Source organism: Triticum aestivum, chromosome 7A (genome assembly GCF_018294505.1).
Source record: "Triticum aestivum cultivar Chinese Spring chromosome 7A, IWGSC CS RefSeq v2.1, whole genome shotgun sequence".
NCBI lineage: Eukaryota > Viridiplantae > Streptophyta > Magnoliopsida > Poales > Poaceae > Triticum > Triticum aestivum.
In genome coordinates, this window is record NC_057812.1 from 77,854,891 (window position 1) to 77,881,053 (window position 26,163).

General features: G+C 46.6%; 1 protein-coding gene and 1 long non-coding RNA gene across 4 annotated transcripts; both read left to right on the forward strand.

Annotated features, from left to right (window-relative positions):
• The first annotated feature begins 5,657 nt into the window (after positions 1–5,657).
• Positions 5,658–7,873, forward strand: LOC123152329 (uncharacterized). The gene is made up of 3 exons (XM_044571905.1): positions 5,658–6,360; positions 6,634–6,928; positions 7,588–7,873. Exons 1-3 carry the CDS (start codon positions 5,881–5,883, stop codon positions 7,626–7,628), a joined length of 816 nt encoding a protein of 271 aa, XP_044427840.1. The 5' UTR covers positions 5,658–5,880; the 3' UTR covers positions 7,629–7,873.
• A 5,530-nt stretch (positions 7,874–13,403) lies between these two features.
• LOC123154700 (uncharacterized) lies at positions 13,404–14,873 on the forward strand. Of its 3 annotated transcripts, none has more exons than XR_006476997.1 (2): positions 13,404–14,426; positions 14,542–14,873. It is a non-coding gene; the product is annotated as an uncharacterized lncRNA (long non-coding RNA). The 3 variants fall into 3 exon arrangements; XR_006476996.1 differs by having other exon boundaries at positions 13,404–14,403; XR_006476995.1 differs by having other exon boundaries at positions 13,404–14,018.
• The last annotated feature ends 11,290 nt before the right edge of the window (positions 14,874–26,163 follow it).

A 26,163-nucleotide genomic window follows, 5' to 3' on the forward strand; every position in this document is an offset into this window, starting at 1 on the left:
TTCTGCTAGCTGAACTTGATTCATTCTCCAGACAGGAGGAACCTCTCTGTTTTGCCCTTGTGGTTCTAAACTTCAGAACCTGTATGAAAAAATTATACAGTGACGTCGGTCAGTAATGACTGCGTTCTTATTGTGGCTGCTACTTCGGCGTTTCGGGGTGCATTTCTCTTACATGCCAGCAATGATGCGGTGGTTCTTGCAGTTAGTTTTGCAGTCCACTCGAGTTTAGATGTGCGCTTTCAAGTTTCAGTGCATCAGCGGAAAATGAATTTGTGTTTCGACAGAGATCTAGTTCTGATTTCTGAACATGCAAATGTTCATGGCTTGATCCATGCCTGGCGTTCTCGATTTATCTTTGAATAGCAGGTGAACAAAACTCAGGTCTTGAATACTAGCTAGTTTCTGCACATTACATTAGTTTCTCTCAACCACATGATCAGAACTCATCAATTACATATCGCGCAGCAACAGAGGTACAGGACTAGATGCTCCAATCAATACAGTTTTCAGCCAAACAGCTGAAACTTGAGAGACACCATCATCAAATGTCAAAACTACGCAAGATCGTTTCGATCGATCCATGAAAGCCACCTAGCCTAGATCGGACAAGATCAGAAGTTCACAACTCATCAGTTGCACACTTGCACTTGCACCTTGCGTAGCAACAGGTCTACAGGGTAACAGCCTTACATTCAGCTAATGTCAGCTAAACTGCCAGAGCTCCAGGGACAAAGACGAATCGAACATGAAACTAGGCAAGTTTAGCGTAGCCGGACACGATCGATCAGGCATCGTCGTCGTCGTCGCTGCCGACTCGCCGCTGTTGTTTGTGGTAGTCCAGGGCTTGGAGTTCGACGCCTTGGTTGGCCATCTCGCAAGCGTCGATCCAGTCGTGGTAGACGTCGACGGGCTCGGTGAGGTAGTGCGCGGTGGTGTGGTAGAACTCCTGGCAGACGTAGCAGACGGCGGTGGCGACGTAGAGCTTGAGGTCGATGGTGCAGGACACGCCGCCGGGGTGGTTGCAGAAGGGGCAGCAGAAGGAGGTCTCCAGCTTGGGCGCCGGCTTCTTCCGCTGAGCCATCTTGGAACTCATCGACTTGCGCTTCGCCATCTTCTTCGATCACCACCAGATCGCAGGTGGGTTCTTGGCAGCACAACTTGCTGCTACGTAGGACAGACAGTGTGTTGGTAGGCAAAGGGTTGGGCGTGCTGCCTTATAAAGGATGTGCCTACTCCGACTCCAGCTCCTCTTCGGCGGCAGCAGCAATGCATATGCATAGCATATGCATTGCGAGGTGAATATGGCGGTGCAACCAAGCCATTAACGATCGAGTCGGAGCCGGATTCTGTTGCCCAGTCCAAATGGCCGCAGTCCGCCTGGGCTAGTAGGCTACGCATTGCTGGCTGGGCTGGTGCTCCGCGCGCGGTGGGAAAACTACGCGCTTTTTTTTTCCTTTCTTTTTTCTGGAAAACAAATCAAATGATTTTTTTAGGGAAGACATACTTTAGTCATCAAATAACAGTTATATCGTCTATAACAATTTCACGATAAAGTATGAAGGAGCGTCATCCCAAATAGAAAGGTTATCCGTCCGTCTCATCTAGTTAACCCATGAGCTACATAATTTGACTCTCTAATATAATGCTCAGTAGTATCCTTCCCGATGTCTACTAAGATAATACTACGACAATCTTCTAGCACGCACCACTATGGAATGTCCTTCATTTTGGTTAAGAGAGTATTGTGTGACGATTGGTACCAGCATGACACCATGACCCATAATTATCAATAAATCTCATGGTTATCAGACTCTAGCATAGCTGCCAGTGCTGCCACCATGGAATGTCCTTCATTTTGATTATTAATAATTACCGGTCCTGCCACTATGACCCATAATTATCAATAAATCTCCTATATTGTTTGGCCAGCATTGCCAAATTGAAGCTATATATGAATATCTCGAAAACCCATGCCTCCTCTCTCCTTAGGAACACACATCTTCCACCAAGCAAACCAATGCATCCTTCGTTGGTTATCCTCGTCACCCCGCCAATATTGCGACATTGCATGAGTGACCCCCTTGCAAACTATCTTTGGAAATTTAAATACACTCATCGCATATGTTGGAATGGCTTCAGCCACCACTTTCAACAAGGCCTCCTTTCCTCCATAGGAGAGAGTTCTCTCCTTCCATCCATTCACCATCACCAAGATTCTCTCAATAATATGTTTGAAACAATCACCCCGGTCGACACCAATCATAGATGAAAGTCCCAAATATTTATCCGAGAGAGATTCAGTCATTATATTCAAAATTTGACAAACTTCAGCCTTCACCTCCACATCTGTATTTCGGCTGAAAAAATAGAGCATTTGGCTTCACTCACCATTTGACTCGAGGCTAGACAATATTAATCTAGGATTCCACGCAGAGTGTTTGCATTTTGGATACATGCTCTCATAAGAATAAGAGAGTCATCAACAAATAATTAATGAGAGAGTTTTGGAGAGTCTCTGCACACCTGGAGCCTGTTCAACTTTCCAGCTTCCTCCTCATGATTAATTAGAGATGATAATCTTTCCGCACATAGAAGAAAAAGATATGGAGACAAAGGGTCCCCTGTATCAGTCTCCGTGTGGGTGTAAATGGCAATGCCTCATTCAAATTGAACCGAACCTTATACTCAACTGAGGTGACACAAGACATCACCAGTTGGCCAATTTGCAACAAAACCCAACTTAGACAACATAGCCTCCAAGAAGACCCACTCTACACGGTCATATGCTTTGTGCATATCTAGTTTCGCTGCGCATGTTCTAGTCTTACCCTTCTTCTTCTTCTTCATTGTATGGAGACATTCATATGCCACGCTAACATTGTCAGTGATAATGCGACCAGGAACAAACACACTTTGTGTCTCAGTAATGATGTCCGGGAGAAAAATCTTCAAGCGCGTAGCAAGCATCTTTGAGATTACCTTGTAAATCATATTACATAAACTGATCGGCCAGAACTGAGTGATTTTCTCTGGGTTATCAACTTTGGAAATCAAGATAATTGTTGTGACGTCCCAAAATGATTTAAAACCACATGGGTCCTCCTCAAGGTAGATCTTACGTTTTTTTTTCATGTGTGTTTTGTGATTACCTCATTTCATGGATTCACTAGTATTTGGCCTATTTTTATTGTCCAAAAAAAATGATTCACTAGCATTTTTTTTATTTAAAGAGAGCTTCCTCTCCGATTTTCATTACTAGAAACCTGGATTCACTAGTATAATTGTGGAGTTGTTCCAACCACTTCAACTTTGTATTTTGGCACACTGCAACATGATAGGCTCCCGAGGACGTACGCATGCGTCCTCTGCAACCAGGAGCCGGAGTCTCCTTGTCGGAAGAAGCTCCTTATCTCGTCAAGTGTCATACAAGGTTGCATGCATCCTTGTGGCTCTGAAAACACCGAAATGACTTCATCTTCAACAGCCAGGAGCCCTCTCGGTCTCTCGTCTGGTTCGGGCCATACAGGAGGAGGCAAAACTTTGGGTCAACACCGGCGCCAAGGGACTACTAATCTTATTGCCGGCAGGTTAGCTAGGTTATTGTTCTAGGGCCGGGAACCCCTTTGTACTTCTGCTCTTAGCACATCACGCCGTCCTTGTGTCATAATATTCATGGAGAAAAGGGGCGCTAGCATGAAACACACAAAAAATAGGCCGTGATTGGTTTCTCTCCTTTTCTCCTGTGCTACCTAAGGTCTCTCACTCGCGATACAATAAAGTTTGGTGCGCATGTAACTAGAATTTTTTTATGAAGCATGATACAACAAATTTGTTTTTAGCAAAACATGAGAGGCGAGCTTTTTCTTGAGCACAGAAAAACAATTCATGAGCTTTTTTAGTAACAGATCATTTTTTTACCGTTTTCTAGAATTAACCACTTAATTCAACCATATGTAACGTCTATTACTTGCATAATTCCAGAAGTGGTACATAACCAAGAATGTTTTTAAATTGGCTTCTCTTCCTTCTTAAAAACAAGCGTTGGGAGGGGGTGTGGGGTTATAACCCAACACCATGCTCTTGGAATGACCAAACATGCCATAGACCGCACACCAATCTAGTAGCCTCTTGTACTTTAGTGTTAGTAAGAGCATCTCTAGCAAACACCGCATCCGGCTGGCCCGCAAAACGCGTTTGTTGTTCGCGGAAAAATGGCTTTGCGGGCCGGCGCGGATGGCCGCAAATGCAGACCCCGCATAACGGACCCGTAGAATATCCACTTTTACGGGTCGGCTTTACGGGGTCTGATTTGGCACAGCTCCTCCCGGCCCAGAAAACCTAAATTTGCATCTTAATTTGATCCAACATAATGCATTTATTTGCTTTTTCAACAACATTGGATACATAAGACATCACCAAATCTTTGTTAGAATAGCAAGACCAAAGAAAATAAGAACTGCGAGTATGCATTTTAGATGATTTCCAACTTCCATAACTGCTCCCACTAGTTGGACTAATATCTTCTCCATGCATTCGTTGTTGATCTGTGGATTCTTGATTTTGCATTCTTCTTTCATCATCTTTGGTTCGAAAGAAGTAGACGTTGCTTCCCCTATAGTTGCACATGCAGCCGCATTATTGCCTTCGATTCTACTAAGGAGTGCACGAACGTCTATTAAGTTTCTTTATATCAATAAATCAATATATTCACCTTCCCAAAACCAAAATGAGCATCCATCTTCCTACACACATGATGATGTTCGACATGAGCTACCGCAATCGAACAAAAGAATGAGCTATCAAAATGAGCCGAATGAAAACAACACGTACCCCACCGTTTTTGCATTTGAAGAACACCCATCCGGGGTGCTTCGGCGTGCCTGAAGTTAGCCATAGCATTGTCCGTGTGCAGTCGTCGCACTGTATGAGCGGCATCGGCGAGCCACAGAGCCGCTGCGTGAGCGCCGAGCCCGGTGGACGGGCGGACGAATCCATGCCCGCAAACCGTCGACGGCGGCGGGAGGGCGAACCCGTACCTGCATGTGGCGATGCGACCTTGTCGGAGCTGCGAGAGATGCTCCCCGACCATTCCATCGCTTGGCGCAACCACCGGCAGCTGGAAAAGCCAAATCCGGCGGCCTGCGATGAAGGGCCGCAGATCCGTAACTTTTTGGCCCGCCAATGCAGGAAGAGGGGGGAGGGCAACCTCGTGCGTGTGTCGGCCTTTCGGCGTGCTCCCGCTGGCTGCTTTCGCCGAAATCTTGGGTGGCGGCGGGGCGAGGGGGAGAGGGGAGGTGGTTGGTGGGAAAAAGCGTGGGCTGAAATGTCCTCCCCACCAACCGCTTCCGCTTATATGCAGGGCACCGTAGGGGCGAGGGGGAAACCGGCGTATTCGCGGGTTGGGGCCGAGATTTTGCCGCGCCCCTCAAAAATTTTTGCCGGCCGGCCGCGTTTGTGGGGTCTGTTCGGGTGGAATTTTCCGCGCCAACCCGCATTTTGACGGTTATTTTGTGGGTCGGGATTTTTTGCGGATCTGCTAGAGTTGCTCTAACTCGTTGCGTTGAGCGTACAATAGGGATTTTGCGCCGCGGTGTGGCTAAAGGAAACACATCATGTGAGTGGGCTTCTACATTTTTTTTTTGACGTATTGTGTTTTGTCTTAGGGTGGATACTACTGGTAGGAGTGTGTGGGCTGGGCCCGCAAGCCCACTAGACGAGCATGGCGACGCGGCAGGCACCTTGAAATACCCCGCCTTGGCGCCCGAACGTAACCGTCCCAACCAGCACCTTGAAATACCCCGCCTTGGAGCACCAAGAAACCAAGAACCCACCTCTCCTTCCCCACCGCGCGCCTCTGCTCTCCTGCGTCACCGGCGAGCGATGGAGCAGTTCCAGGACGGCCACCACGTGCGCCTGCGGAGCCGCGAGCGCGGCACGTACCTGCACGCCGACGACGACGGGCTTGGCGTCTCCCTCCGCCGGAACCGCGCGTCGATGAACGCGGCCTGGGCGGTGCACGTCTACCAGGGAGATGGCAACAACCAGTACGTGCTCCTCCACAGCGCCGCCTACGGCCGCTACCTCGGCGCCACGGACGTGCCGGCGCGGCGAGGCCACAGCGGGCGCCGCGTCGAGCAGTGCGACTACGAGCCCTGGGAGGAGATGGCCATCAGGTGGCAGGTCGTCAGGATCGGCTCGGGGGACGATATCCTGCTCCGCCAGGCGGTCGCCGGCCGCCTCCGCGCCAACGGGAGGTACCTCAGCGTCGACGCCTTCAACAGCGTCGGCCCGATGATGCATTGGGTCGTGGAGCAAATCCCCGCTAGGGAGGACACGCCTCACCTTGCAGCTCCGACTGGGGTGAGTCCGCCATGCCCGCTTCTTCATACTTCTCGAACTGCTTTCAGCGGAACTATCGATTGGGCGAATTTGGTTCTCTGGTGTCGTTAGTTTGCGTCAGAATTCAACCGCGGAGATTGCAGATTGTGTTAATTTCATTCGCCAAATTTGCGCTTCTTGATTCTTCCCGAATTGGGTTCTTGTTTGTCGTTACAATTGGGGATTTGTGTTCCGATAAAAGAATTGAGTACCCTGCTTCGTACGTATTTGATGGTTCTTTGTGCTCAACTGCAGCTCCGCTTCCCCAGAAGCCTCGCCTTCCTGTTGCCGTGGCGGGTGATCCAGTACGAGCAGGCCGGCGCCGGCGAGCCCAACGCCAACTTCGCCTGGAACTCATTCCTATTCAGGGGCAGGTCCGTGTTCCACCTGAGGAAGAAGCTGGCCCGCCGGCTGGATGCCGCCATGGACGCCTCCAACCTCGTCATGTGCGTCCGAGCGGGTACGCAGGGGCGGCCTACCCCACTGCTCGTCGATCTGCCACACAGCGACGAGACCCTCGACATCATCGTCGTCATGGCCGGGACGCCAGGTGAGACGCGCCATTCCTAACTTCCTAGTTCCTATTTTAATGGAGTACTGATCAGCTTGTGCTGGAAGACATTGTAATGAAACTGTCTGAAGAACAGTTTACTGAAACTGTTGTATTCTGCAACTGCTTATAATCTTCAGTTAGGAATGTGGACTGTTGTAGTATTAGATATAAGTAGGGAATTGAATGGAAATAGTTAGTATTTGCATTATGCCTTCTGTAAAAATGCTACTAGATGGTAATCTAAAGCCAGTTTGTTTGGGGATAAATCATAACATATTCACATTAAACCCTGACACAGATATTATTGGTTTCATAGTACTGTCCTTGATACAAATAATCCAGTTTTCCCATTCGGCACTATTTGTCGCTTGTAGAAACTTTGGAACTCAGATACCCAACTCAGTCAAGTTATTTGTACTGTAAATTCTGTTTGAACAACATGTGAACCAAATTCAGGTTAATCCTACAGTATTTCATGAAATATTTCTTTCAGGTTTTTTGCACATTATATTATTGTTTTTCAGGCTTTTTGTGCACAATCCTACAGTTATTCATTAGTTATGCAAAACAGTGATATTTAAATTATCGATCTTCTCAAACTGTTGCACTACCTGTGACATGATGCCTAACTTCCTCACTTTCTGTTCTAAATTCAGCCCACGCAGACCTGCGGTACCCGAATGTCAATGCAGAGTAGAGAAAGATCAGAGCGGGACTCCTGACCGTCGACGGCCCACCTCTTCAGAAGTGTCGCCGCCTCGGACTGTGTGACATGATAATTCAGAACTGCATTTTTCATTGAGATATCGGTTTAGGAAGCGCCTCTTGTGTCTGTTAGCATAGATAAACTTGATTCATTCTCCAGACTGGAGGAACCTTTCCCTTGTGGTTCTAAATTTCAGAATCTGTGTGAAGAAATTATACATTGGCGTTGGTCTGTAATGATTGCGTTCTTACTGTGGCTGCTACTTCAGCATTTGAATGTGTGAAGAAATTATACATTTCTCTAAGATGTCAACTTGAGAACCTCTGTGAACAGTTATGCAATGGCATTGGTTGTGTTCTTGTTATTGCTGCTACTTCAGCTTTTGAATCGCCAAGTGCATTTGAATGTCACTGGTTCCTCTTAGAGAAATTATACATTTCTCTAAGATGTCAACTTGAGAACCTCTGTGAACAGTTAAGCAATGGCATTGGTTGTGTTCTTGTTATTGCTGCTACTTCAGCTTTTGAATCGCCAAGTGCATTTGAATGTCACTGGTTCCTCTTAGATGTCAGCACTGCCGTTTCAAGTTTCAGTCATTCAGCAGAAAATGAATTTTACAAGATATGTACTGGTCGATATTGTTTGCTGCATTGACATGATCTTTTGGGATCAGCTTGTGGTGGAAGACAGTGCTAATCTTCAGTTAGGAGTTTACTGAAACTGTTGTATTCTGTAACTGCTGCTAATCTTCAGTTTAGGAGTTTACTGAAACTATTGTATTCTGCAACTGCTGATAATCTTCAGTTAGGAGTTTGGAGTTGTCTGGACTGTTGTCTGTATTAGATATAAGTAGAAGGAGTTGAATAGAAATAGTTGGTATTTCCATTATGCCTGTTGCACAGAAGCTAGAAGGTGATCTGAAGCTAAACTGGTTGTTGGGGAGAAAATAATTACTTAAGTCACATATTCAGACTAAACCTTGATACAGAAATTTTTGGTTTCATATGAGTGGCACAGATAACTAAATTTCCCCATTTGGAAGTCAGAAACCCAACTCAGTCAAGTTATGTGTTCTCAGCCTTAAAGAGAAGATACAGATTTCTGGTTGATTTAGCATATTGTATATTTTTTGAACAACATTCAAACCAAATTCAGGTTATATTGATGGTACCAAATTCAGGTTGTTTTCCAGGTTTTGTACATAAGCTGTCTTCTTTGTCAATTATGCAATACAATGATATTTAAGTTATATATAGATCTTCTTCAGCGATTGCCTGTGACATGATTTCTTACTCTTTCACTGTCTGGTCTAATTCAGCCCACGCCGAGTTACGGTACCCGGATGTCAATGCAGCGTAGAGAATGATAAGAGGACTCCTGACCGTCGCCTGACAGGCCTCCTCTTCAGAAGTGTCGCCGCCTCCGACACAATGACATGAGAATTCAGAACCACGATTTGCATTCAGCTATTGGATTAAAACCACAATCAGTTTTGTTCTTGATTATTTCATTAACCTGTGAAATGATGTATGTCTAACTGCTTCGATGTTTCTGCTAATTCAGCCCACGCGGAGGTGCGGTATGCGGATGTCGATGCAGTGTAGAGAAAGAACAGAGCAGACTCCTGACTGCCGCTTCACAGTTCACTCCTTCAGAGTGTCTGCCGCACGTGAATCCTAAATTTTTTGCACTAAGATAGTGGTTGAGGAAAACCCAGCAGTTGTTGTATTTCTGCTACGTACTAAACTTGGTCCATTATCCTGACAGTAGGAAATCCATTTTGGGTTGGTCTCGCTGTTCTAAAATTCAGAAACTGCTTGAGCAATGATGTGGTGACATTAGTCTGTAATGTTTGCGCTTCTTATTCTGTTGTGCCGGCTGGGTTTAGCTGGTGTCAACAAAGAAGTGGTGATTTTTTTTGCAGTGAGTTGAGGAATTGAGTCCTATAGCAGAGAATGAATTTGTTTTTTGACAGAACTCTCAACGTGCTGCATTTTCCTGTGCGCCTGGTGGTTGTATAAGATACCGCTTAAACCAAGGACAGGCGATCCCTGTCTAACCCATTTTTATTGGTTATTACCTACTCCCTCCGTTCTGAATTACTTGTCGCAGGTATGGGTATATTTAGATATATTTTAGTTCTAGATACATCCATTTCCGCGACGAGTAATTTGGAACAGAGGGAGTATGTGTTTTCACCCTTAAAGAGAAGATACCAATTTCTGTTTGATTTAGCATATTATAAATGTTTTTTATTAACCTGTGAACCAAATTCAGGCTGTATAAGTTGTATCCTACTCCTACAGTATTTCATGAAAGCTATTTTCTGCACATTATATTGCTGTTTCTCAGGTTTTGTACATAAGCTGTCTTTTCGTTAATTCTGCAAAACAGCGGTATTTTAGGAATTGACCTTCTCAAACCGTTGCACTACCCTTTTTTCGGTAAAGGAGGAGTACCCCGGCCTTTGCATTTCTTGATGCACACAACCATCTTATTAAATAAATCAAATCCAAAACAAATTCTTAAACAGTAGTACAACAACTCCAAAAATAAATTTGCCACAACTGGCGAAGAATAGGGAAAGATGAGTAAACACCTATCCTATTTATTTGACCGTCATCCAAACCAGTTGTAAGTATCCGTACAACCATCTCTCATCGATTGCACCCAATATCCAAGTAGATGCCCTGAAGATAACCGGCAAAAAATTAGTGATGGTTTGCCTGTTAAAGACAACATCATTCCGACAATTTCATATAGCCCAAAGTAATGCACATACTCCAACTCGAATATGTGCCGCGGTCTTAGGCTCTATCCCAGTTAACCAGGTCCCAAATAAATGCGAGATTGAGACTGGTGGAACAACATTTAAAGCAACATGAATAGTTCTCCACAGTAACTTGGCAAGTGGGCATTGGAGAAAAAAATGTTCTATTGTTTCATCCTGATCACAAAAACAACATCTTTTGCTTCCTTCCCAACTACGCTTGACCAAGTTATCTTTTGTCAAAATTACTCTCTTATGCACAAACTACATAAACACCTTTATATTCAAAGGCACTTTAACTCTCCAAATGTGCATCGTCCCTGTGACAGGCCCGGTGTTAATCAAATCCATATACATAGATTTAACCGAGAATACTCCTGACGCGGACAACTTCCAACGTAAGGAGTTTGTGGCATCAGAAAGGTTAACCTCCATTAACCTACGCACGGGATGCAACATCTGTCCCATCGATCACCCAGTAAAGGCCGCCGGAACTGAATGTTTAGAGGAACAGATCCCAATACTATACCAATAAAAACCTCTTTCTGTTGTACAATGTTATATAGGGAGGGATACAACAAGGCTAATGGAATCTCACCCAACCAGGTGTCCTCCCAAAACCTAGTACCTTGTCCATTACCTACAATGAATTTGCTCCTGTTAAAGAAGACAACCATTGTCCTCATAAGCCCCTTCCAAAAAGGAGAGTCGGCCGGTTGTGCCATCACTTGAGCCAGCGTTTTAGAATGTAAACATTTATTACTCAGTAGCTGAATCCAAACCCTGTCTCTCTCTAAGGCCAACCGATAAAGCCATCTACTAAGTAAGCACTTATTCTCCACCTCTATATTTTCAATACCCAAGCCACCTTGGTCCTCTGGTCTATAGATAATGTCCCATTTGGCCAACCTATATTTAGTTTTTTTCATCGATTTGCCAAAAGAAGCGAGATCGATAAAAATCCAGTCTTTCCCATACTCCTACTGTTACTTCAAAAAAGGAAAGGAGGAACATCGGCATACTCGTGAGCACCGATTTTATCAGAACCTGTCTCCCTCCATAAGATAAGAGTTTGCCCTTCCAGCAACTCAATTTATTTTCAAATCGATCTTCGATACACTTCCACTCTTTATTGGTGAATTTGTGATGATGAATTGGGATCCCCAAGTAAGTAAAAGGTAAAGAACCTAGTTCACAGCCGAACAACTGTTTATAATGATCATGTTCTTCTTTGGCGCGTCCAAACAGAACAATTCACTCTTATTAAAGTTAATCTTCAGTCCGAACAGTTGTTCAAAAAGGCATAGAACTAGTTTCATGTTCCTTGCCTTAGCTAGATCGCCGTTCTCTCTCGCTCTGTTGATTAGAACGGCCAACATATCAACGACAACATTAAATAAGATTGGAGACATCGGATCTCCCTGTCTTAGATCTTTTTGTGTTTGGAAGAAAAATGACCGATATCGTCATTAACCTTGATTCCAATGCCTTCCTGTACAAATGATTCGACCTGCTTCCTCCAAGCTAGATCGAACCCTTTCATATGCAAAGCCTGCTGTAAGAATGGCCATTTCACTTTATCATAAGCCTTTTCAGTGTCCATTTGGAAGACCACTCCATCGAGTTTCTTTGAATGGATGTCGTGCAAGGTTTCATGTAGGACGACCACTCTCGAGAATGTGGTGTCCCCGCATGAAAGCAGTCTGGGTTGGCTAAACAACAGAATGTGCAATCTGTGTCAAGCGACTCGTACCCACTTTAGTAAAAATCTTGAAGCTCACATTCAGCAAACAAAGCGGTCTGAATTGCTCAATGTGAATCGCTTTCTCCTTCTTTGGTAACAAGGTGATTGTTCCAAAGTTCAATTTAAATAATTGTAAATGACAATTAAACAGATCATGGAATATAGGCATCAAGTCGCCTTTAATAATATGCCAACATTTCTTATAAAGCTCTACTGGGAAGCTATCCAGACCAGGTGCTTTGTTATTCTTCATTTGTGAAATAACCTCAAGCACTTCCTTCTCTGAAAACGGGGCATTGAGAACCTCGTTCTCATCATCTCCTAGTTGAGAAATATCGTCAAGGTCTCATCGAGTGAGATATAATTCTCAACTGGGGCCCCAAACAACTTTTTATAAAAGTTGGAGATATATATCTTATAAGATTCTCATGACCAACAATTGTACCCTTGCCCTATTTAAGTTGTATGCTTCTCTTTTTCCTATCTTTCCCACTGGCAATCAAGTGGAAAAATTGCGTATTATTATCCGCTTGAACCACCCGACACACCTTAGCTCTAAGCGTCCATTTGATCTCTTCTTCTCTAAGAAGCTTTGCCGAACAGGCCTCAGCTTCTCTTTTAGCCACTCGCTTGTTAACGTCTAACGAGTTACTTTCAGCTTTTATATCGAGGTCATTTATGATATTAAGCAGTCTTTCTTTCTGCTGCTTATATATACCACTATTGTTCTTGGCCCAGCCCCTCAAAAAACTGTCGTAGATGTGTAATCTTATATTGCCATCTTTCGACATTCGAATCACCCCTTTGCTCTGAGGCCCAATCTCGGGTCTAGGCTTTCAATAATCGCGTTGAATATGAACTTCCTTACTGTCTGTTTTAATTCAGCGAAGACCGAGCTGCTGCACCTGGACGTCAATGCATAACTTCCTTACTGTCTGTTTTAATTCAGCCAAGGCCCGAGCTGTGGTACTCCTGACGGTCGCCCGAGAGTCCACCTCGTCAGAAGTGTCGCCGCCTCGGACACAATGACATGAGATTCAGAACTACAATTTGCATTGAGACATAGGTTTAGGAAAACCCCAGCAACTCTTGTGATTCTGCTAGCTGAAATTGATTCATTCTCCTGACAAGAGGAACCTGTCTGCTTCTCCCCTGTTTGCGGAAGCCCATTTCCGTAAAACCAGAGTTTTTTTATTTATTCACCCCTGTTTCTTCCTTTTCTGTTCACCCCTGAAATTCTGAAACTGCTTGAACATTGATGTCCTGACATTAGTCTATAAAATGTTTAGCCTGGTGTCAACAAACGTGCAACGATTCAATCTGCTTCACCCTTGTGGTTCTGAACTTGCAGGGCGTCTTTGTTCTTGAACGGTGCGGAATTTTTTTTTCTAGAGACAACAAGGTGCTCTTTTTTTCTTTCGAGTTTGAAATGAAAAAAGGAAAACGTTTGGGGCCGGGGCACCGGCGGAACATTGGGCCGGTCCCATGCGCAGCGTTCGATCCCACCACAATCGTACGCCCCGTGACTCCACCGCAGGCCCAGCTTTTTTTCTCTGTCTTATCTTCTTCTTTCCACCTCCCTCCCTTATCCTCTTCCTCCCTTCACCCCGATCCCCTCCACATCTCTCTCTCTCTCTTTCTCCCAGCGAGAGAAATCCCCCTCCATGAGATTTAGCACCGGCTGCTGCTACTTGGAGCCAGCCATGGCCACTCACCGAATCCCCTCGCCTCTCCCATCCTTGTTGTTTTTGCCGCAAAAAAGAGTGAGAGGAGTTCCCATGGCGGCTGCACCACGTCGACAGTGGGCTGCATCGACGGGATTCAACGGCGATTGCATCGAGCAGCTCCTGCGGTGCTACACCCAGCGGTTAGAAATGTTTCCAGATGCTGGAACCATGGCGGCAAATCCCAACGGGCCCTTGCCGCCGGCGACAACTTTATTTTTGTTGGAACCACTGTGTGTTTTTGCTGGAACTAGCTATTTTTTTGCTACAATCGTCACTGGGAGCTTTTTCCTGCTAACTTTGTTTTTGCTGAAATCGGCTTTTGTTTTTGCTGGAACCTAGTAATTTTTTGCTTCAACCGACCAACTAAAGATTTTTGTTGCTTGGCACTCCGACCCGCGGCGAGCCGGAGGCGATGATGCTATTGATGTTGCAACCGTAGTCACCTTGGACTGGAACCGACAGGTGTCAGAGTTGCAACCATGGTGACCATGGCGAGCGCTACTCTGCTTTTCTACTGCATTTTTGGTGATGATGATTTTGCTACAACCGTAATCTCTTTTTGCTACCATGGTCTTCATTTTTTGCTGGAACCAGTCATTTTTTTGCTACCGTATTGTGTGTTATGCTGGAACCAGCTTACCAATCTGCTACCCCCATCTCCAGTTTTTGCGGCGGCGAGGGGCGGAAACTGGCGGCAAGGGCGGGGACCGGCAAGACCGGAGCGCCTGCTGCAGGCCATGGCGGCAGCGCTTTGTTCCCACGAGAATGGAGGAACCGAGATCGAAAGCGGAGCGCGAGGAAGGAGGAACCGAGATCGATAGCGGAGCGGGATGCACTTTTTTTTTATTGCGAGACCCAGATCGAACGGGTGAAATATGCTGAATCGGACGCTCGCGCGTTGACCGGCTCAGCTATTCGGCCGGTGCGCCGGCGCCTATCAGCGCCCATGAAAAAAAGGTACCACTGCAACAACGAAACCAGTCACAGATTCAGTACATGCATGGTCGTATACAAGATTGACTGATGATCAGAGCTCATGAGCTCCACAGTGCGCAGCAACAGAGGTACATGATCAATCAGGACTACAGGCTCCAATCAATACAATTTCGAGAGACACGATCAAACATCTCAAACTACGCAAGATGAGATTGAGGGTGCATCGACCAATCCATGAAAGCAAACTCGAATACTCAATCGATCAGGCATCGCTGTCGTCGTCGTCCTCGCTGCCGACTCGCCGCTGTCGTTTGTGGGAGTCCCAGGCTTGGAGTTCGAGGCCTTGGTTGGCCTTCTCGCAGGCGTCGATCCAGTCGTGGTAGATGTCGACGGGCTCGGTGAGGTGGTGCGCCGTGGTGTGGTAGGCCTCCTCGCAGATGTAGCAGACGGCGGTGGCGACCAAGAGCTTGAGGTCGATGGTGCAGGCCACGCTGTCGGGGTGGTTGCAGAAGGGGCAGCAGAAGGTGATGTCCAGCTTGGGCGCCGGCTTCTTCCTCGGCGCCATCTTGGAGCTCATCGACTTGCGCTTCGCCATCTTCTTCGATCACCACCAGATCGCAGGTGGGTTCCGGGAGCACAACTTGATGCTACGCAGGAGAGAGAGAGACGCGATGTCGCGGTGTGTTCGTAAGGAAAGGGTTGGGTGTGCTTATATACCCTAGGATCTGCCCACTCCGACTCCGGCTGCTCTTGGGCGGTGTGGCGGTGCAACGAAGCCACTAACGAATCGGGGCCGGATTCTGGCGGCCAGTCGAAATGGCCGCGTCGCGGCGAGCGGCCGGGAGATGAGATGACGTGAGCTAGCCCGTCCGTCTGGGCTACGCATTGCTGGCTGGGTTGGTGCTCTGTTCCCGCGGTGGGCGCGGCGGCCGCGCAGCTCTCGCCTGGTGCTCTCTTCCCGCGCATCCGCGCCCATGGCACATACCACGGCACAATCGAGTCCAACTTCCTCGAGGGCTCTGTTTTGCCACATGGCATCACCGATGGCCGGGTTCGACTCCTCCGCGCCCAAGTCCGAGTCCTCCATGGTTGAGTCCTCTAACTCTACTTGTTAGAATTAATGGGCTTGGACAATGTGAATATTCAGCAAATTTCAAATAAATCTGAAAAAAAGCAGGAATGGCAAGAGATGGGGGTGCAATCTTTAGTCCCACCCTGGAAGTGAAGATGGTACGGTTTGACGCCCATGAATTTTCAGCAAATTTTTAGCTTCTCGGTTGCAATTCGTATATTAACGCCATTGGCGCGATGAGCATTCATTTCAGTTAAAATTTGAAGCCCCCCTTCTCGGCTACATTTGGTTCTTATGCCATGTGGCATAACGAGCCATCTAGCGCCTTGTTTTCGGAGGAAAGAGGGGGAAAAGTCTAGCACCATGTAGCCGACCGGCGGCGCGTGGAGGAACTGGTGAGGAGATGACGGATCTCCACCGGATTACCGACGACGGTATTCGTCTTCGTGGCGAGGCTCTGCTCGGTTCTAGCCAGCTACGAGATTGGGACGACGTGGCTTTTGGTGAAAATCGCGCCTGACTGCGGTCATGGCGGACGATGGCGGCGTCTCGGATGTCATTTCATTCTCGAGGCATCGTGGTTGCAGGTCACGTCAACCTGATCGGGAGGTTCCGGGGGAAGCCCTAGATCTGGGTCTACCAGATCAGACGATGACGATGTCTTCGATGTCGTTCTCCCTCCCGGGGGCATCGTTTTAGAGCAAGTGCTGGCTGGAGTGGACAAGAGGAGGAGCGACGTGGCATATGGCACGTTGACAACGGCGGGTCTCAGCGGCATGGAGCAGTGGGGTCTTGCCGGTGGGCGTGTGATGATGGACGAGCGCAGGATGGCGGCGTTGTCTGGTGTCGTGGTGGCGTCGACGTCAGCTAGACCGGGCAAGGTAGATGTGGCAGGAGGCTGCGGCGGCCTCATACCCTGCAGGCGTCCTGATTGAGGAGTGCACCGGACTGGTGGGTGCCCCATACCCGGCAGGTGTCCTGGTTGGGACTTCAGGTCTTAGATATTAGGTTGGCTGCGAGGTCTGTTTGGTATTAGGCCCAGACTATCGACATCCCTTCATCAACTGGATAGGAGTAGCGACAGATGTTGCCTAGATGGTGGCTTTAATCTTACTGTTGTGTGACTTTGTAAGGTCTTGTGTGAATAATTAATAAAGTGGCTCCATGCATTGTCCAGATGCAGAGACCGGGGTCCTCCTTCATTTCTAAAAAAAATTACCAGGCGGCAGCGCCTCCCTCTCATCTACAGAAGAATCTTTCATAACTGGCAAGAGAGAACATAGCAACAACATACACAACACCATTGACCAGAGCAAAGGAGGAGAGATCAAGAGGAGAATCCATCCGCCAGGGTGTCGGTCCGCCGCCTTGATGTCTTTAAAGAGAAAGCCCAAAAAATATTTATCAATCTCGAAGCTTTTTCCAGTAAACAACTAGTGGGTGAATTTGTCGCAAGAACTGTCTTCATCAAACTCATTGCTCCTGAGACCATTAGTGAGTATAGTCCACCTTGGACAATGGGTTCATGATAGTGGCTATGTGCCATCATCTCTCCTTGTTTTTCAGTACAAATATCACATGAGTTGCCTTGCATGCTTGTGATCTATCTGATGTAGTAGTTCCTGGTGTGTTTGTTGCGGTGTGACGAATTGTCATTTTATGCTCAGATTATATATGGGTATTTATTTGGTTTGTTTTTTTCTTATTAATTTATTGACATATATGACCTCCAGTCTATTAGTCTTTCACTTGCCATGATTAGATGAATGATCTACTAGAGTGAATGCTAGATTGGTTTAACCTTGCAAGTAATCTATCCTAGTGAAGGAAAGGGGGAAAAAGCTTTGTATTTGAATAGGGGTCTCAGTTAGGAACTGGAGGTAAAGAGAATACGCTATCTACATTATGTCACTTTCCTTAATGTAATGATTTTTTACTTAATACTTAGAGATGCGTGTTGGATAGTGGTCTTAGGTGGAGTATTAGATATAGATCACTAGTAGAAAAAGGGGCTTTTGTCCCAGTTGGTAAGGCCCCTTTAGTCCCGGTTTTCAAACCGGGACTAAAGGATCGGTACTAATGCCTCTCCCCTTTAGTCCCGGTTCTTACACGAACCGGGACTAAAGGAAATTTTATGATTTTTTTTTTATTTTCAAATTTCTGAATTATTTTAACCTCTAGTGTGTAATCACCACCCCTCATCACTGCTCAATTTATCCTCTAATCACCCCTCATCATTCCAAATCATCTAACTTCCCGAACGGTCACCCATCCTCCCACTCCCCCAGCCTGAGCACGCTTAACTTCCGAGTTCTATTCTCTCTCGTTTCCAAGTCTGCACTTGTTGTTTTCCTGACAATAGTAAGATGTCAATCCTATTAACCTTCATGAATTTTGCTTGAGCATGAAGTGACACATTTTACTGTTTGAGTTTGAAACTATTGTTTTAAAAAACAATAATTATTTAGTAACACTAATATTTCTTGAATAATTAGTTTGACCATTGTTTGACCACAGTTTGACCAGATTTGACCAAAATTCAAAATAACTGAAATAATTATTTAGTAACACTAATATTCTAGAATAATTAGTTTGACCATTGTTTGACGACAGTTTGACCACAGTTTGACCAGATTTGACTAGTAATTTTTCGATTTTTTCCACTCTAGATCTTAAAAGCCCCGTAACTTTTTTCTGTTAGGTTTTTGAGAATTTTGAAAATGTTTAACGGGGTTCCCCGTGTTAAATTCGGATGTAACTTTTCGAGTAGATGATTTTTCATATAAAAAACTTTTTAATCCGAGTTCGTATGCAAAAGTTATGCCCATTTTACAAATTCCAGAGAGATTTTGCAAATAAAGTCGAAATTCATATTTGTAAATTTTTCCAACAAGTAGACCACATATCACATGGGAAACTTATTTTATTTTATTTTATTGACATTTCCATCATTTTCTTTTGTTTTTTTCTAAAACTGAAAAGGCGGTCCAAGGGGGGGAGAGTTATTTGAAAATGGGACCTTTAGTATCGGTTCGTGCCATGAACCGGTACTAATGCCTCAAAACCCATTAGTACCGATTGGTGGCACCAACCGGTACTAAAGGTCTAACCTTTAGTCCCGGTTGGTGCCACCAACCGGGACTAATGGGCATCGCACCCTTTAATCCCGGTTCGTGGCACGAACCCGGACTAAAGGGCCCAGGTGAACAGGGACTAATGCCTTAGCCGCACGAACCGGAATAAATGCTCACGTTAGTCCCGGTTCTTGACTGAACCGGGACTAATATGAAAACTGCCCCGTGACCAAAGCCCTGTTTTCTACTAGTGGATGTAGTTGGATGCCGGTCTATGAATACAAGGATGTAATGCATATATGCAATCATGACATGTATGATTAACCATAAACACTACAATTTAATTGATATGCAACTGTAATTTTTCTACCACACCCATGCTTTCATGGAGAGATACCACTAGTGAAGTTATGGATCCCCGGTCCTTTATTTGTCATAATCACAAACTGGATCACTTTACTTACTGTTCTTCTATATTTTGAACTTTTTATTTCATTGCCTAAAAAATCATTTCCATCAACATGATATATTAATGCTTCTAACTAGCAAAGGTAATGAGATTGACAACCTCACTACAAATGTTGGATACCAAGTGAAGTGTCTTAGTTGTGTGCAGGTTCTGATCATTGGATATTGGAAGAAATCCATTGATTGGTACATTGGTTGTCGACTACAGGTAAAACTTGCTTCCTACATCAAACCCTTGCACTTTTGGGCCCAACGTCGTATTCTCCGAACAAGCATAAAAACTAGCTGGGGTTATCAGGAAGCAACCTCTATGTTTGTAGAGCATGGGATTTTTATGTTGGTAGAGCAAAAGATCAAACAAGTGAAAGTTTGACTAACTTCAAGTGTTTCAAAGAGTTCACACAAATCGTCCAGCCCTTTGAAAACTTAAATGCTTGAAAACTCTCGTTGCAATGTACGCTGGAAAAATTGTCCCTCCTTATCGAGCCAACGAGGAAGACGACCATGAGTGCTAAATGATGAAACATGAGTACAAGACATCATATCATACTTGGCACCACCATCGACATATTAAAACTACAACGAGTAAGCAGCATTAACCATCCAACAAACATAAGTCGTTAATCTACTGCACCTAAAATATTATTGGCTCTCCATTTTTTATCACCACGGCTCCATGACAGGATGTGTATAGAGCCGGTAGACCTTAGCTGTAACACCCACGATGCGACTATATCTCCCACGTGTCGGAGCACGACTTAGAGGCATAATCACATAGTAGGCATGTCGCAAGAGGGATAATCTTTACACATTCCATGTACTAAATAAAAATGGGATAAAGAGTTGGCTTACAATCGCCACTTCACACAATACATATAATTAGCATTACATCATCCAGAATACAATCAAGGTCCGACTACGGAACCAAAATAAAAGAAGACCACCCCTAATGCAAAAGATCTCCGATCGCCCCGACTGGGCTCCACTACTGATCAACTGGAAACGAAAACAACACAACGCACACGATCTTCATCGAGCTCCTCCTTGAGCTCGGTTGCATCACCTGCACGGTATCATCGGCACCTGCAACTGGTTTTGGAAGTAATCTGTGAGTCACGGGGACTCAACAATCTCACACCCTCACGATCAAGACTATTTAAGCTTATGGGTAGGAAAAGGTAGTGAGGTGGAGCTGCAGCAAGCACTAGCATATATGGTGGCTAACATACGCAAATAAGAGCGAGAAGAAAAGCAAAGCAACGGTCGTGGACTAGAAGTGATCAAGAAGTGATCCTGAAACTACTTACGTTCAAGCATAACTCCAACACCGTGTTCACTTCCCGGACCCCGCCAAGAAGAGACCATCACGACTACACACACGGTTGATGCATTTTAATTGAAGTTAAGTGGCAAGTTCTCTACAACCGGACATTAACAAATTCCCATCTGCCCATAACCGCGGGCACGGCTTTCAAAAGTTCAAAACCCTGCAGGGGTGTCCCAACTTAGCCCATCACAAGCTCTCACGGTCAACGAAGGATATTCCTTCTCCCAGGAAGACCCGATCAGGCTCGGAATCCCGGTTACAAGACATTTCGACAATGGTAAAACAAGACCAGCAAAGCCGCCCGAATGTGCCGACACATCCCGATAGGAGCTGCACATATCTCGTTCTCAGGGCACACCGGATGAGCCAGGCGTTGGGTTGGCATAGACCCTGGTTGCCCAAGGGGCGCGGACATCGCTCAGGTTGGACCAACACTTAGAGAAGCACTGGCCGGGGGGTTAAAATAAAGATGACCCTCGGTAGCGCGGCTCCCAAGGGAAAAGTAGGTGGTGGTGAGGCAAAAGGTAAAACCAAGGTTGGGCCTTGCTGGAGGAGTTTTATTCAAAGCGAACTGTCAAGGGGTCCCCATAACACCCAACCGTGTAAGGAACGCAAAATCAAGGAACATAACACCGGTATGATAGAAACTAGGGCGGCAAGAGTGGAACAACACATCAGGCATAAGACCGAGCCTTCCATCCTTTACCAAGTGTATAGATGCATTAATTAAATAAGAGATATTGTGATATCCCAACAAATATCCATGTTCCAACATAGAACAAACTCCATCTTCACCTGCAACTAGCAACGCTATAAGAGGGGCCGAGCAAAGCGATAACATAGCCAAACAACGGTTTGCTAGGACAAGGTGGGTTAGAGGCTTGGCATAGCAATACGGGAGGCATGATATAGCAAGTGGTAGGTATCGCGGCATAGGCATAGCAATAGAGCGAGCAACTAGCAACCAAAGATAGAAGTGATTTCGAGGGTATGGTCATCTTGCCTGAGATCCCGCAAGGAAGAAGAACGAGTCCATGAAGAAGACAAGCGGACATAGTCGAACGGATTCCTCACAAACGCGACATTATTGGAACTAACTCGAAGAAGCAACACCGGAAAGAAGCAAACAACATAGTAAACAATAAACACATAAACATGACATGATGTACAACCAAGTATGATGCATGTCCGGTTTAATGAAGCATGGCATGGCAAAGTGCACAAGCAATCCTACAAATTAAGTGGAGCTCAATATGCAACTCCGTTGCATATTGACGAAACACCACGTGACTTATTTAGTTCTCTTTCGTTTAGGTACTCAACAAAATTAAATGTTGGTTAGCATGGCAAGGGGCGCTACTAGGAAAAGGCATGCTAGTAGCGCACCGGATTTGCCTTCTAATGGCGCACTACCGGTGCGCCACTGGCATCACGCCATTAGAATTAAATTCTAATGGCACACCACCAGTGCGCCATTAGTATCTGGTGTTCTAATGGCGCACCACGTAGTGCGCCATTAGTATAGCCTGCAGTGCGCCATTAGAATGCCTCCCAGGGGGCCATATGTACCCATGTGCTTTGGCATTCTAATGGCACACCAGCAGTTAATGCGCCATTAGTGTGATGATCACAGTGCGCCATTAGTGTCTTGTGTGGTGCGCCATTAGTATGAATATTAGGGTTTTTTTTACTTTTCTGATTTTTGCACAGGTTACAAAATATATTATTGGACATAATATAGACAGCAGCACACAGCAACAGCAGATTCATCGAATACAATAGAAGATTAGTCTCCGAATACAATTCATCATATTAGTCTCCGAATTCAAAAGACCGAACAAAGATAAAACATTACAAGTCTCAAGACCGCGAGTATCGAGTTTGCCTTCACATTACAAGTCGATATCGATCATCTAAACTACCATCACATAGAAGAGAGCTGTGGTCATCACGATGAGCATCATCGCGATTAAACTGGTCTTCATCCGGTTCCTCCAACGCTCCCTCCTCTCTCCCTCTAGATAGCAGGCGTATCTACATTCGGCCTCCGCCCTAATGGTGTACCCTTTGTAACTGTTACCGCTGAAACGGTGAACCTGTCTCCGACACTCCTCCTAGTCATCGTAGACTCCGGGAACCTTACCCTTGTACACGACATACGACGGCATCTCTATGCACAAGCCAAACAACAGACAATACATAAGCAATATGTAAGTAAGCAACAAAAGGATCGGAAGAGAAAAGCAAGACATTAATAGCATGATTCATGGTCCTACTAATAAATAGCATCGATTACATCTAAGTTGAACGACTGTCCAAACCAAAGAGACATACGAATTCATTAAAGTATAATTACAACATGAGCCAATCAATGTTTCAGAACTACACATCACTACTTTCGACTCAACTCATCGGACAGGAACGTGGATGAAGCCGCCGTCTGTCGTGATGGTCATGAAATCGCGGTCGTTGTCACCCTGCATTTGTAGCATTTCATCTATCTCACTGTTGGACGGTTGATATCTGAGGAAGAACTGCCCCGAGGTATGAAGGACATCTTGATGGATGATGTCCGCAAACTCCGACTGGATGCGAAAGAATTCTTGTCTGAGGTCCACGTCCTGGACTACCGACAAGCCCGCGGCCCAAACTTTGAGATTATCTGGTAGCAGAAGTTGATGATGGTCCCTTACGATCGCCCGCATGTGATGGAGGGCGTAGTAGGCATCCTTCTGACCGCCAGGCGGCTGCTTGACGCAGCAGAACTTCGTATTGTGTGAGAACATGTGCTTGCCGTACTTACGAACTGCCCTGGTGAAGGTGCCTCCAGATTTGGCGTAGGCGGGGAGAACATCATCAAGAACTTTCTTGACATTTTTGTAGTCTATCTTGGAGTTACGGTTCGGGTCTAAATACGTGGCCATGGAATATTTCGGGCTTAAGAGGATGAGTGTGCAATGTATGTCACTGCACAGAACACGAAATGTTAGAAAAAAAAGAACGATCGAAATCTAAGAAATCATATGTTACGGGGCGGTTAAGGGATGACTTACTCGGGAAAGTAAGCCACAAGGAAGTTATCCTTATTTGGGTTTGCCAGAATGACGCCTTCGAGGTGTGAACTCGCAACTTGGCGGTCCCCAGCGCTGCTCAAGTGCTTGGCACACATGTAGAAGGGGTCGACTATCACGATGTCCGGGGTCTTGTCTCTAATGATCCGCATCTCCATACTCAGCGAAAAACAGCCGAACGAAGGTGTAGTGCAGTGGATGAAGGTTAAACATAGCAAAGATGTCATCAAACCGCAGGACGATCGTACCCCCGATGTCGCCATCCACAAAGCCCTTGCCCTCTGGCACCTTGGCCACGATAACCGGGTATGCCACATCCTTCTCTCTAAGACGCCGCTTCTCCAAAGAAAGAACACTGTCGTGCAGACTCCGCATAGCACCGGTTGCAGCATTCAACATATTTGGCGGTAGCATCGCCCTACCTGCCACATGCACCGTCCTCGAGATATCCTTAGGTGAAGGTGGCCCGTCCTGAGCACGGATCGAACTCGGTGCCGGCTGGCTCACACCGGCGCCCTTGTTAGTCTTTCGTTTCCGTCCCTTCTTCTTGATCTCCTGTAATGGGACCGAGTTCTGCTCACAGACCGCCTTCTTGAGCGTGTTGGGGCTGATAATATTTCGCACCTCAGCTATCTGAGGCTCGGTGAAGGCGGGAGCTGGAGGCGTGTCCTGAGAACTGAATGCTAGACGATGCCTGTTGCAATTGGATTTCTCCGCCATACCAGCTAGATCGCGGTCGTCTTGGTTGGGTTCTTGAGAAAGAGGCCCACAAAACTCGTCAGCGTACCCATGTTCGGCAAAGTACTTATCAACTTTGGTAAATGTACCGTCGTTGTTGTCATCGCCGTCCGGATCCTGTGCCATAGGGTTGTCCGGATCCTGTGCCATAGGGATGTCTGGCAGGTCCAGTAGCGTTGCGGCGTTCTTGCCATGGCTTGGCGCCGGCACGACTGGCGGTCTTGTCTGTGGGGTGGTGTCCCCCGCCCCCAAACGAATCTGGCTCTTCGGCCAAAGCAGGGGCCAGTTTACGCAGGTGCTGAGGGTCATCTCATCTTCTTCGTCGGCCCCAGCGGGTCGAATCGGAGGTAACAGCTCGTCGCAGCCTGGCAGCACCCGAACCACTTCAACCCTATACATTGTGGGTGGCATCGGATTACCATGGAACATGGGGTTGCCCGGTTGAACGATTCTTCCCTTAGCGACATCGACCAACTCGGCGCCCACGAAGTGCAGAAGAGTGCAAGGAACGTCAGCGATGCCCTACGAAAACATGTACAGGGCGTCAGGGATGCCCAGTCAAAGGCAAGGAGATGAAGTCATCGACCGAGAGGCTTAGTTACCGTGATGCCGTCGAGCTCGGCTAATGTCGAGGCACTGCCAACAGCGGGCGTGCAACTGACGGAGGGGGCGCTTGCTGGCGAGGTGCCAGCCGGCGTACACCCGGGTGCATTAAGCTCCAATGCCCGTGCCGGCGCCGGAGACACGAATACCACCTCCGCCGGAGACACCAATGGCGCCGCCGCCGGAGACACCAATGGAGCCGCATGCGCGCTGTGCGAGTTGCTGGCCATGAAGCTAGGAACCGGGGGAGGCCCCTGTTGGCCGCCCGCAATCCACGTCGTCAGCCCATGAATCAACGTAGGCACCATGGCGTTGAGCGTCGTTCCAAGTTGTTGTTGCACCTGCTCTTGGACAAGCTCCGGAATCCGTGCCACTTGTGCCTTGAGTTCTTCAACCTCGCGCGTCTGGCTTTCCGAGCTGGTCTTTTTCTCCTTCCGCACACCAGCGGTATAGTATGACCCCCATTTTGTTGGACAAGCCTTTGCCGGCCACACGACCAGCTGACGTCGGCTTAGTGAGCTTATCCTTGTTTTTCATTATGTTCAACGCCCTATTTAAAGGGGTGTCGAAAGGGGAGCTCTTAGACGACCCGGCGCTACTGCTTTCGGTGTCCTGCGAAAGGAACGTGAACCATTTAGAAATATTGGGGATTAATTAGAGTGCAACCATATGGAGCTAATTACGCGGGGGTGTATTCCTTACCAGAAGAAGCTCAAGCGCCCTGGTCTTCGGATCCGTGGTAAGCTCCTTTGTTATCGGGTCCTCCTTGTACCGGGCCCTGACATAGTTCCTGGTCTGCTTGTCACTGTTGTATTTCTCGAAGCGGGGCGGTAGGCCTTTCTCGGCACGCTCCGCGTCCTCCTTGTCCCATATAGGCTCCGCCACTCTGTAACCGCCGGGACCGAGTTTGTGTTCCCCTAAGTTCAACTCCCGCATTTCTTTCCCCCACTGACTTGATTCGGAGGTTGCACTGCTCTCGCACTTGATCTTGAACTC